At 41.5% G+C, this 14058-nt stretch overlaps 1 protein-coding gene across 1 annotated transcript in view; it reads left to right on the forward strand.

Annotated features, from left to right (window-relative positions):
• Nucleotides 1-14058, forward strand: part of mrc1a (mannose receptor, C type 1a) — a 151654-nt gene that overhangs the window by 63510 nt on the left and 74086 nt on the right. The window contains exons 6-9 of the mRNA XM_068007082.1: nt 284-436; nt 5424-5606; nt 9264-9421; nt 12910-13029. Coding sequence (XP_067863183.1) covers nt 284-436; nt 5424-5606; nt 9264-9421; nt 12910-13029 — 614 coding nt within the window. The remainder of the gene's footprint in view (nt 1-283; nt 437-5423; nt 5607-9263; nt 9422-12909; nt 13030-14058) is intronic.

Below are 14058 nucleotides of genomic sequence, written 5' to 3' on the forward strand. Positions count from 1 at the left end.
TAGCTTAGTGGTATAAACTGGGCGACATGGACATGTTGGGCCGAAGGGCCTGTTTCCATGTTGTAAACTTCTATGATTCTATGATTCTAGGGAAAGAGCAGGGGAATGGGACTAATTGGATAGCTCTTTCAAGGAGCTGGCACAGGCACAATGGGCTGAATGGCCTCCTCCTGTGCTGTTCTATTATGATTCTCTTTGTATTAATTGCAGCAATGTAATTAGCATCTTAACAATTCATTTGATTACATTACTGGTTTTGTTTTTCTTTCTATATGAACTTAAGGTCATCCATCATCTGAACCAGAGCGTACATGTGTGGTCATGAATCCTTCAACGGGAGCAAAGTGGGAAAACAAAGCTTGTGATCTCAAACTGGGATATGTTTGTCAGAATGATAATGGAAACACAAATTCTTCCAAGACTATTCCACTTTCAGGTTAGTCCTGTTGTGTGTATAACTATCAGAGAGTTAATATTGTTGAGTAGCTCTTGACATTAAATATCACAAAACATGCACTAGTTGAGCACAGAGCAATATATGTCAAGAAATTCAGGAGGTTACACAGTGATGGAAATTGTTTCTAATATTTTACTTTAATTGAGGTAAGAATTCCTGTGATTGTTTGTGCAGCAATGTTACAAATACATTCATGGAGATTTCCTTTTTTAGAACGTATTCATGATTTAGCTAGAAATACCAAACAAAGGAAATTTTCATAAACAGATTTACATTAGCCCTGGTTTTCTGCAGATGTCCTGATCTCCTACTGTTACTTAGGTGGGAGATTGGTGGAACCCCCAGAGAGCCAGCATGGATGGCTGACAATGGTCACTTACGCCATTTCTCTGGGTGTTCTGCTGATCTCCTGCTGACATTACATCAGGGGATTGGGAGAATCCCCATGGGAATTCAAACCAATGTCATTGTATATAGTGACCAGGATATTCCTCCTCCATGATTCTACAACTATAAGGAATAAAAAGGTGTGTTTCGAAATTTTGTATTTTATAGAATGGTCTCAGAATCTACAAGCTTGTAGCAACATCTCAGCAATCTTAATGAACAATTCAGCAAAGCCAGAAAATAATAGAAAATGTTCCCTTTATAATACATCTCAACATATCGTGCACATTGTACAGCTCAATATTTCACAGCTGTGGCAATACTGCTCTGCAGAATTTTAATGACTAATATTTAACAATATGTGATACACTTGACTGGTCATAATTTCTATAAATTTTATATAAATATTGATTTTAGAACACATTGCTTTTTTAAAAAATCTGTATATCTCAAAATAGGTCAACTGCTGTGGTGAAATGAAGCCTCTATAGATGGATTGTGAATCCTTTTCAACAGATATTGGGGAAAGATTTCCTTGTGCACTATGTGCAACAAAATCATGAACTTGTTCTGTATAAATTGGTCATGATTTTGTTATACATTGTGCATAAAGAAAATATTTCCCTATTGACTCTTAGATTTGATTCATGTAACAGCAACTTGAACCAGATCTTCTCTGCTGTAAAATTAACATAGTTTTATATTAGTGTTGTATCATATTTTCCTTATTGCTTGAGTTATAATTATTGGGTGGGAGATGTCTGGTTCTGCTTTCTCTCTCTATTGCTGAAAATTTCAGATACCAAGGAAACAGAGCGAGAGAACAATAAAAGAACCGTAGAACCATATAAGCCTACAGCACAGCATGAGTCTATTTGGCCCATCATATCTGTGCAGGCTCTTTGCTAGAGCAATCCAAAACTAATGCTACAATCCTCCTCTCTCCCTATAGATCCTTATCTTCTTGGGCTTCAAATATTTATCCAAATTTTCCTCAAAAGAAGCTACGGTTTCTGCCTCAACCAGTCCTTTGGCAAAGCATTCGATGCCCTCCGTGTAAAGAAAATTTTCCTAATCTCTTTCTCACTCTCTTAGTGATCATTTTAAATTGACGATCCCTCATCGCTAACTCCCCAACCAGGAGAAATAATCTTTCCTTTGTCACTCTATTAAAACCCTTTATACTCCCTGTATCTCAAGTTTCTCCTCATAACTATAGTTTGCCATCCCTCGTATTATCCGGGCGAATCTACACTGTATGCTCTTTTTGGCTTTAATACCCTTTCTAAAATAGGGCACCTAAAACTGCACACAGTAATCTAATCGTTGCCTAACCAATGTTTTGTAATTGTTGGAAGATCAGTCTGTAATCAACAATTCCAGATTAGTGAGGTTTGCTAAGGACAAAGGAAGGAAACAGGAAAATAGTGTGAAGCATGGGAATTATGTCAAATGGTGGCTAGGTTTAGAAAGCTTTTCAAATGCTGACACAAAATAAGGGCTAAAAATTTGGAGAATCCTGGTTCTCGTCCATATGTGCATTGAATCACACCCAAATCCTTTTGACAGGCCTTGAACTGGCTGCCTGTTGTTTTCTTCATCCACAGACTTCTGCATTTTTAGTGAAACATGTTTCTTGTATATTTCAAATATACATAAGACATAGAAACTTCTAGTAACATACTACAACTTGTTTTCCTGCAAAATTCTCTAGACCAGAAATTCGATGGAGCCATGCCCGTTTGTAAGGATTCTATTTTAAGTATAACAGTGGGAATTGTGGGATTGGGTTAAATCCAACAAGTGCCTCCTCTTAGAGGGGTGACACCATTACAATTGCAGGGAGTGATGGGTTACACAAGCTAGTTTTAAACAAAAGGAGCCAAACCAATAATCAACAACAAAAGAAAAGTAACAGAAATAATTAAAACAACAAAGCAAATCAAACTGTAAAATTGGGGGAAGTCAAAAGAAAAGGATTTGGTAGTGGTCATCCAATGAAAGTATCTAGTCAGTGTGAGGCAGTTACTAATCAGGAGGGCATTGGACTACAAATTAGAACAAGATTTATTGAAATATATATAGAAAGCAAGAAAGACTTGCATTTATATGACGACCTCAAGACTTCCCAAAGCGCTTTATAGCCAATTAAGTATTTTTTGAAGTCACTGTTATAATATAGGGATGAGGCAGTCAATTTGCACACAGTAATTTCCACAAACAGCAATGTGATAATGACCAGATAATCTGTTCTAATTTTAGTGATTTGGTTCAGGGATAAATATTGGCCAGGACACTGGGAAGAACTATTCTATTCTTCTTCGAAATAGTGCCATGGGATCTTTTAAGTCCACCTGAGAGGGCAGATGGGACCTCGGTTTAACGTCTCATGATCAATGGTGAGACCAATTCGGGAGTATGGTCTGCAGTTTTGGTCACTATCTCAAAAAGGATATAGATACATTAGAAAGGATTCATAGAAGAGTGCCCAGAGTGATTACAGACCTTACGGGACTATTTTTGCTGGAAAAAAAAACTGAGGGGAAACAAGACCAAACATTTAATAAAAAGAACAAATCAGTTTGAGGCAAGCAAGCTATTTAACTTGGGTAATGAGTATAGGGCTGGAGTGCAGATTTTCAAATTGGATCCCCAAACCATAGGAGTCTGTAAAATCACCAGATTCCACCTGTCAGTTATTAGCTTTTGTTTTTTTTTCTGTTTGCCTACATAACAGTCACTGCATTTCATTCTTTGTGAAGTGCTTTGAGATATTTTCAAGAGATGAGTAAAGGTGGTAGATTAATACAAGTCTTTATTTTTGTCATTGAATACTACAAATAAAAGAAAATCTGCATGAAAGTACTCTTTTCCTTTGGGTAGCTGATACTGTCTTCTGAAGTTAGGACTGGTGGGGGGTGAGTTCCCCAGAAGTGTATAAGCATTTGCAGGAGGGGGGGGTCCCTGAGAATGTGTTAATCTTTGCATGAGATCCCCAGGAATCAATATTTTAGGAGTACCCCACACAGAAACATTTAAAAACCACTGGACTCAAAAACACAAGTACAAAATTAACAAGGAAGGCTAAAGACTAGAAGAAACTTTCTTTCCCACATGATATGGAAAAGTGGAACAGTCTCCCAGGTACGGTAGTTGATTTGGGGTTAATTAGCACTTCTAAAATGGAGCTGAATCAATATTGGCTGAGTATGAAGGTCGAAGATTATAAAGAAATTATCAGCACTGTTTCATGTTTTTTTCAGGGGGGTAGGGGAAGGAACTTAAAGGATGTTTTTCCAACGATTTCAATGGACATGAAAATCGGGTGGGTTCTATAATGGGTGGGTGAGCCGCTCTGTCGATTTACCACCTAAGTGGTGAAGGTGAAAAATACGCCCCTCTGTCTTTTTACAAAGAAATATGCATTGCTCAAGTGCATAGGGCAGGGTATTCATTTGTGCACAAAGCCCTTTTGTTCTGTCATACTCTGACAGTATTTGTGTGCAGAGGATCAACATGTTCCTCTGTACATTTATGTTGGTATTTTCTTTTTCCTCTGCATTTTTCCCATCCCCTCCTCTTCTGAAAGCATTTGATGAAGAAGACTCTTCTCCCAAGTGGCAATTATTCGTGTGAGTCTTCACAGTGATTCGGCAGACTATTCAACAGTGGAGAGCATCACAGCGGAGGCCAATCCGTTCCACACCCAATGCTCGAACATGCACAATTCCCTCACTGGGTAGGGTTCAGAAGTAGGAACACAAGCTAACTTTTCCTTTCCATAACCCAGGGCTCTGGAGTCCAATAGCAGTGCCCACACCACCATCCAAGTTAAGATCAGCTAATTTAACACAGACTGTGGATTGAACCTGATACTTATTGTTTAAACTAAAAGAGAGCCCTCTCTTGCTATATTTATAGTTCTGTCATTAGTGTCCAGGCAACTGTAACTGCAACAACATCCCTGAAGGTGGCTTTTAGATCTTTTTCCTATTATTGACACATACTCTGCCTGATATTAGAGCCAGACCTTTCAGGAGTGAGATTAGAAAACATTTCTACACACAATGGGTGGTAGAAGTTTGGAACTCTCTTCCGCAAACGGCAATTGATACTAGCTCAATTACTAAATTTAAATCTGAGATAGATAGCTTTTTGGCAACCAAAGGTATTAAGGGATATGGGCCAAAGGCAGATATATGGAGCTAGATCACAGATCAGCCATGATCTTATCAAATGGCGGAGCAGGCACGAGGGGCTGAATGGCCTACTCCTGTTCCTGTGTTCCTATGTTCCTATGATAGTCTACTAGAGTGGATCTGTGCTTGATTTCTGTGGTGTCTGTTAGTGAGAAAGCTAGTTGATTTAGGGCTGTATACATATGCACCGCAAGGTTCAGGTAACCTCATTACATATCCATACAATCCAACGTAAAACCATCTACAACAAAACTCAGCAGTGAGAGTGACAGACAGGAATCTGAATTCAGTGGATTGTATTTCATTTGCCTTTGAACTTCAATGACATGTGTTGAACTGAAATACAATTGAATCAAACTTAATCTGAATCTGTCTTTCAGCGATCGATGTACCCATTTCTTGCCAAAAGGGATGGCAATCGTTTGCAGGTTATTGCTATATTCTACACAGAAATCGCATGACATGGCAGCAGTCTTTGACAGCCTGTCGAAAGGAGGAAGGAGACCTAGTTAGCATTCACGATGTTGAAGAACACAGCTTTATCATTACCCAACTAGGATATTGTGAGTACTAAATGCTATAACTTTATGGATTGGTTGGTTTCCACGACAAATGAATATTTGAGGGTAATCCTAGTGAATGGTCGCTCCCTTTAGACTTTAGTCATGGAGAGTATTCTACAAGTCACTTTACCATGCTTGAACAAAGATGTGTGAGGAACAATGATGCAATAGGTTATGTGTGGGAGCCATTCTATGTTACCAGTTATTTATTCTGACAAAATTTAAATCAAAATCAAGAACAAAAACATGGTATATCTGCGGCAGACAAATGGTTCCCTTTGAGTTACATGGAGAACTTTGAATTGGGTTTTAATGGCAGTCTGTTCCAGGAACTGAATGGACCTTCCCAATACAGTGCAACAGTGATGTCCCTTTAACCCAGAAAGCACTGATAAGGTATTAATCTAAAATATGTATATGTATATGAAATTCAAAATAAATTATAGCATGTTAGCCTTAAAGATTGCACAGTGGGAGGATTATTGAGCAGTAATTTTGAGAGTGCCATTTGGTACCCACTTCCTGTTCGTTTCTTGCATGCTGTTCAGGGGAAATAAGTTTTGTGTAATACAATAATGCAAACATGTATTAGGATAATTAATCTTGTTATTGCCGGCATAATGGGCTAAATCTTACTGGGAAAATAATGGCAAGTTCAAGATGGACACTGTTAATAATGCACAAATCAGCCAGCAAGTCCAAGAGAAGAAGAGATACGTCGTGAGTTGTGAATCTCCAAATGGCATCTTGCTCTTAGCCTCCCCTAGCTAGCATCGACCACCATTTGCGGAAGAGTGTTCTAAACTTCTACCACCCTTTGTGTGTGGAAGTGTTTCCTAACTTCACTCCTGCAAGCCATGGCTCTAATTTTTAGGCTATGTCCCCTAGTCCTACTGTTCAAGTATAAGAGACCTCCAAAAACAGATACAAATGCATCAACAGCCAGAAGCAATAATCTAGCAACTAACATGTAACTCCTGCATGATCCCTTTAAATAGCGCTTGTGGGGGGGTCCCTCCATGCTGTTTACAACCTGTTCAGCTGTGCGAGGTTAAGACAGTGTGTTGGCTGGAGCATTGAGTTCCAAAATTGCATCTGTTCCTTTAAATCAGCGTTGCACACTGATCTACCACATATTCTCCCTACTTTACATGCTGTTGGCATTCGTTATCTGCGTGTGCGCAAATGCCTTTACTAACATGGCGACTAGCGCACATCATACTAGAAGTGTGCGCATGCATTCCGGATGCCAATTTTGGGTCCTTAGGAGTCTGCGTAGCACCTACACAATGAGCACTAAGCGGCCCAATTTAGAGCTCAACAAGTCTACAATACCAGAGAAAGCTACTTGGCAGGAACAGAAGACATGTATCTAATGAGGCTGAGACTTAGTGGGGGAGCTGGGACACAACTGTGCCACCATCTTCAGGATGACCTACAAACATAGTCTGATATCCATCCTCAATTTCTTTGTGTCTGGCTCCTTCCAGGCCAATACTTGGGATTTTTACACTGTCAGCCAATTTGCTGTCCACAAATGCATCAAGGAAGTCACAGATACATTATTCATCAGGGTCAACACTTACATCACAATTGTGGTTGACCATCAGCAGCAACATTGAGAGAACAACATAATTCTGCAGGTATCGTGGTTTTCCCAGAGTTCAGGAGGCGAGCAATTACACCCATATTGCATTTGGGCCTACATATAATGCTATGCTCCATATGAAAGGATTTTATTCTTTCATTACACCACTGGTATGCAATCACCAGCACAGAATCTTGTAGGTGAATGCCTGCTTCCCCAGAACCTCTGACGATAGCTTTATTTTAAGTCAATTCTCCGTGCCACCCCTGTTTGAAGAGGAAGGAAAAATAGAAGGATGGCTCCTCAGAGACCAAAGCAAACCTTTGCAGTCATGGCACATAACCATTCCACCATTCGCAGGGAGAAGCTGAGCGCAGGAACAACAAAACCAGAGCTATAACCAGAATAATTATTGAACTCATCATTGGGATTTTAAAGCTTTAGATTTCTCGACCATTCAGGTGTGTGGTGGGGGCACCTCAAAGTACAATGCACCCACAGGATTTCTTGAATAAATGTCATCTGCTGCATGCTTCGTATTTGGCCCTGTGAAGAGGCCTTACTATTTGGACTGAAGAACAGGACAGAAAAGCCATGGCAAAGCAAAGCGTGAAAATAACAGAGAGGAATTAGCTGCCGAGCCAGAAATACAGCAAGGAAGACTGGGGACCAGGCACTAATTGAAAATGCTTTCCAATGAGTGAACAGCAACACCATTTCTTAAAGCTGCACTACATCTGTAAAGTAACTGCACCCATTTATGATTCAACCTTCGACCTACTCCTCAAATCAATAAGTTGCTTACACATTGAGGTCAGTGTTCTTAGTTTATTAAGCATGCAGTACATGCACTAGTACTTACTATACACTTAACAGATAGCACTTACTACCGCACCAGGGCAGGAATAGGTTGGGGACTCAATTGCATTACAGTGCTGAGCCTTTTTCGAACCCAAATACTCATTAGAGTCTGCCACTTTTTATACATTTCTCTCACCCCAGTTCTACTTCAGCTGTTTAAGTGGTTTATAGTTGCAATTCACAGCTGGTTGTCAGGATTATTTCTCCTGCCGTTTCACTGGCTGGTCTGTCATGCAGGATTTAATGCCCACATTTTAATGCAGCTTCAGAATCCATATGCTGGGGAGGGTTAACCAGTGTGTATCGTAATTCTCAAAAACCTAGTACACCAACTGCAATTTCGAAGCTTGTGATATCAATGATCAATGAACATGAACAATTATAAGCTGCTTTCAATAGTTATATTCTGTGCTGAATATTTTGTATAGCGGGAAATTCCATTGTGAATTGTTCACAGTGTATTTATTTTTTTCTGGAATTTTAGAGATTTCCCTCTGCGAGTGGCTGACAGACGCCTGTGCACTTCTGTGCTGCACCAGTGAGGATGCGACTGCCCATGTTTTCTTCTCCCACGGGCCATTTGCGTGGCCCAGGGCAACTCCAGACACAGGCCTGCTCCCCTGGTTGGGCTGTGGGCCTAAATTTTGGGTAGAAAAGCCAAGCGCAGTTATAGGCCTTGCAGGCCTGTTGTTATACTATGGACCATTGAGATTGGTGGAGAACTGCAGCCAGAGGCTTCAAGTGCTTGAATCATCACTGGAGAGCCTAGGGGAAGCAGGCCGGGGGGGGTGTGTGGAGGAGGGGAGGGGTGCGGAGGTGTTCAGCTAAAAGTTTTATATTGCTATGCCTGTCCCTGGGGTCACTGCAAACAAAAAATTGTTAAGGCACCCCTATGCTAGGGCACCCAATGAACATACTTGGAGCAAGAATGAAATGGGAGGCTGGGAATGCCTCCTCCAGCCACACTAAAAAAACAGCGCTGGGCCTTCACTTTTCTACAGGTGCAGAGCCACTAACTCAGGTAGGGGAAGCCCCATGTTATCGCCCGGGGCAGCGCAGGTGGGTAGGAGATCTGACGTATCACATCTACGCTCCATTTTCCTCTTCCCTGCACCAGGGAAGCCAATTCTACCCTATCCTTCAGCACATTCTGCATGTTTAGAATTGAATTCCATCAGTAAAAAGCATTGTTTTTGAGTCTATCGCAGTATCCACTGATGAGCTGTGGATTGGAATGAATGACCTTAAGATGCAGATGCTGTTCGAATGGACAGATGGATCCCCAGTGACTTTTACTACCTGGCAGTATCAAGAACCAAGTCACTTTGATAATAAGGAAGAGGACTGTGTCGTGATGAGAACAAAGGTGAGGGTTATAATAAAATCTATTAATTTTGCAAATTATGACAAATGAGCTCTTTTACATGGGTTGATCTGTGTCTAGTGGAGAAGATTTTTTTTTAAAGAAATCTAGATGAAGGTCCATACTACAGTACACCACCAAGGATAAAAAGAATGGGGCAGAGATAGAGATTAATCCATAAGCAGTGGTTAGTGGACAAACCTTAGGTTTGAAAAAGATTGGCTTGATATTTACTTAAAAGGGAAGGTAAGGCAACATTAATTTTAACTGGGACTCTGGCTGTCCAATTAGCAATGATTAGACAATCAGCCATGATTATTTTGAATGGCGGAGCAGGCCCGAAGGGCCGAATGGCCTACTCTTGCTCCTATTTTCTATTTTTTCTATGATTATTTTTCAATTCAAGTGCCTCGACAGTGCAGCATTCCCTCAGTATTGTATTGGAGTGTCAGCCTAGATTTTATTCAATGTTATTTTTAACCATGTACTCTCACTACTACATAGCTGGGATGAACTCCCCTCTCTTCGACATAGTTCCATGAGATCTTCAATGACAACCTGAACTACTGGAGCAGGCGTTCAGGGCCAAAGGTTAACTTCTCACCTGAAGGACGAGGTCGAGAATGTCTTGCGGCAAAATAAACAAATGTTAATGCCAGGATTTTCTTTGTCTGAATATTATATTGTCCCCTGGAGTAGACGGAATCCTGCAGTTGAGAATTTTAAAATTATTTTTACATTGTTACACAGATAGCAGGAAAACTACCAATGGTTACATAAACATTGATTAACAAATCACCTCCAGGAGGGACACATGTTGTATGCCAGTATAAACTTCCTTTCTGGCACAAAAGCTAACAGTTTCTCCTGGATGTTACTGGGTGTTTTGGAAAGTTAAGGCATGTGCATTTTATCTTGTAGCAACTGACCTTAGTAGTGCGGGTGTACTGTGACAGCAAATCATTTTCATGTAATTCTGGCAGCTATCGTATGACATAGATATGCCACTTCTAGAAAAAAGAAATAGGAACATAGGAATGAATGTACAGGACTGGAAACGACCATTGCAATCGATCCAACTGGTCTCAGGGAAACATCTAGCATCTTTTTTTCTTAAAATGGAACTTGGCCCCTTTCCGAAGGCCAATGTTTCTAAGTGATATATGCAAGAATAAGTATATGTACCTACACACGCGCACTCACCTTATCTACAGTGTGTCATCAGCTGATAGTGATGCCAAACTGGTCTTTATAAAAAAAAAGATAATGGATGACCGCATTACACCCACCCGTGGTGACTGTATTATCTTGCCCCTGCATGCCACTTGCACCTCTGTGCTCTGTCACTGCTTCACGCTGACAGGTAGACAGTAATGTGCAAGCTTCAGGAACAGTGTTTTATCTTTCCCCTAGTCGCTCTACAATCCACTGGTATAAACATTGACTTTTGCTTTTGAGAAAAGAGGGTTATGGAGAAAAAGTCAGGGGAGGTTTAAAAAAATCCATTACCAAGGAGAAAGATTTTTTCTGCAGCCAATACCCTTACTGTCCAAAACAAAGTAAGTTGCAACTCCAATTCTGAATAGTAGCAAATTAGCTTGTGCTGCCTTGTACAGTCTACACAAATATGACAACACTTTTTTTTAATTCGTTCACGGGATGTGGGCGTCGCTGGCGAGGCCAGCATTTATTGCCCATCCCTAATTGCCCTTGAGAAGCTGGTGGTGAGCCACCTTCTTGAACCGCTGCAGTCCGTGTGGTGACGGTTCTCCCACAAAGCTGTGAGGAAGGGAGTTCCAGGATTTTGACCCAGTGACAATGAAGGAACGGGGATATATTTCCAAGTCGGGATGGTGTGTGACTTGGAGGGGAACATGCAGGTGGTGTTGTTCCCATGTGCCTGCTGGTCATGTCCTTCTAGGTGGTAGAGGTCACTGGTTCGGGGGGTGCTGTCGAAGAAGCCTTGGCGAGTTGCTGCAGTGCATCCTGTGGATGGTACACACTGCAGCCACAGTGCGCCGGTGGTGAAGGGAGTGAATGTTTCGGGTGGTGGATGGGGTGCCAATCAAGCGGGCTGCATTATCATGGATGGTGTCGAGCTTCTTGAGTGTTGTTGGAGCTGCACTCATCCAAGCAAGTGGAGAATATTCCATCACACTCCTGACTTGTGCCTTGTAGATGGTGGAAAGGCTTTGTGGAGTCAGGAGGTGAGTCACTTGCCGCAGAATACCCAGCCTCTGACCTGCTCTTGTAGCCACAGTATTTATATGGCTGGTCCAGTTAAGTTTCTGGTCAATGGTGACCCCCAGGATGTTGATGGTGGGGGATTCGGCGATGGTAATGCCGTTGAATGTCAAGGGGAGGTGGTTAGACTCTCTCTTGTTGGAGATGGTCATTGCCTGGCACTTATCTGGCGCGAATGTTACTTGCCACTTATGAGCCCAAGCCTGGATGTTGTCCAGGTCTTGCTGCATGCGGGCTCGGACTGCTTCATTATCTGAGGGGTTGTGAATGGAACTGAACACTGTGCAATCATCAGCAAACATCCCCATTTCTGACCTTATGATGGAGGGAATGTCATTGATGAAGCAGCTGAAGATGGTTGGGCCTAGGACACTGCCCTGAGGAACTCCTGCAGCAATGTCCTGGGGCTGAGGTGATTGGCCTCCAACAACCATTACCATCTTCCTTTGTGCTAGGTATGACTCCAGCCACTGGAGAATTTTCCCCTGATTCCCATTGACTTCAATTTTACTAGGGCTCCTTGGTGCCACACTCGGTCAAATGCTGCCTTGATGTCAAGGGCAGTAACTCTCACCTCACCTCTGGAATTCAGCTCTTTTGTCCATGTTTGGACCAAGGCCGTAATGAGGTCTGGAGTCGAGTGGTCCTTGAGGAACCCAAACTGAGCATCGGTGAGCAGGTTATTGGTGAGTAAGTGCCGCTTGATAGCACTGTCAACGACACCTTCCATCACTTTGCTGATGATTGAGAGTAGACTGATGGGGCGGTAATTGGCCGGATTGGATTTGTGCTGCTTTTTGTGGACAGGACATACCTGGGCAATTTTCCACATTGTCGGGCAGATGCCAGTGTTGTAGCTGTACTGGAACAGCTTGGCTAGAGGCGCAGCTAGTTCTTTATGCGTGACAATATTAGGACTAAAAGAAATTTATCTATAACTTAAGACTTTTTGCAAATATGGGTAGAGGGTCAACAATTTGGGACATAGTTGCGATGTATCATTTGAATAGTTCAAATAGTCAGCTCAAAGTAATATTGCTTCATTATTCTGAGGGAAGGGGTGTGATTTGCAGTTCATTCAGTGTCTGATCTCAAGTTGGCCGTCAAGCATTTTTCTGCATGTGGTGCTTATGAGAAAGTTTTCTGAATCTTAATGACATCCTGTAAAGGAGCCTTTGCAGGCATTGGGTACATCCAGATGTAATTGCATTTAAAGTGAAAGTTAACATATTTCTTGTGTTTTTCAGGATGGTTATTGGGCAGATCATGTGTGTGAAAAGCAGTATGGATATATCTGCAAAAGTAAACCACTTCCAAAGCTCCCAGGGCAGGAGGAGGTGATTCCTGTGGAAGAAGGATGTCTGAAGGTAAGGAAAAGCATTTACTGCTAATTAAGTCAAATCTGACACCACTTTAAATAATTACACCGTCTGTTCGGTTAGCTCCTCAGTTATTGTCTTTCATTAGTTTAACATATTGTTCACCTTTAGAGAAAGTAAATTAAGCAAAACATAATAGTTTTATGAAGTGGATGGAAGGTAGATCATTTGAAATCTGTACTTTATATTATTGTGTAATCTTATATATTGGCAGAAAAGAGGAATATTAGAAACTGATTTTTAGCTATTGTAATACTCATGCCAGGGTTGAAATATGAAATAGATAACATATTTTAACTCAAACTATCTTTACCTTTTATTTTGTCCTTCCATTTTTTTCTCCTTTACCAAATGCGGTGACTTACAGTTTCACAGACTCTGCCAGTCCTCTGCCATTTTCTCCAGTAACCATTCATAGCAAGCAAGGCTCCACTGTGGGTGTCAGTGGCAATGGTGGCTTGATGTCATGCTTCATCCTGAGGCCCTGGCATGCACGTCTTCAGCAGGGCACACTACATAAAGATGAGCAGGAACTCTGGCTGGTTTTCCCCTCCCTGAGGACACTAGGCTCAATTGTGATGACTCACTGTTTCTCCAGTTAGGGTTGGCTACCTTTTGGCCTACATGGTTTAGTATCACAAAATGAAGCACGTGGTCAAGCATTTCTGGTCTCCCAATGTTGGTGAAAAATGGTAATCTGTGCTGGTGGAACGCTGACTCCAGTGACCCTGATAAAAAAAACATTGCTTTAGGCGAGTTTCAGTGCTCCATTGGCAGCACCACCACCACCTCAATTTTTCCCCATTTACTTTCTATCAATTCTCTCCTCTTTTCTCCTGAAGGTGTTGATTCCTTGGTGGGATATGGTTCCACAGGCAGTGATCACCCTGTGTTTTCTTGCCCAAATGGCCACTATTCATATATGAGCCTAAGTGATGAGTGTCAGCAGGTTATTCAACTCTGGGTGGCATCAGAGTTGAGTCCCATTGTGTCCTCACACATGCATACTTCCTGCGT

Source organism: Heptranchias perlo, chromosome 2, assembly GCF_035084215.1.
Source record: "Heptranchias perlo isolate sHepPer1 chromosome 2, sHepPer1.hap1, whole genome shotgun sequence".
Classification (NCBI taxonomy): Eukaryota; Metazoa; Chordata; class Chondrichthyes; order Hexanchiformes; family Hexanchidae; genus Heptranchias; species Heptranchias perlo.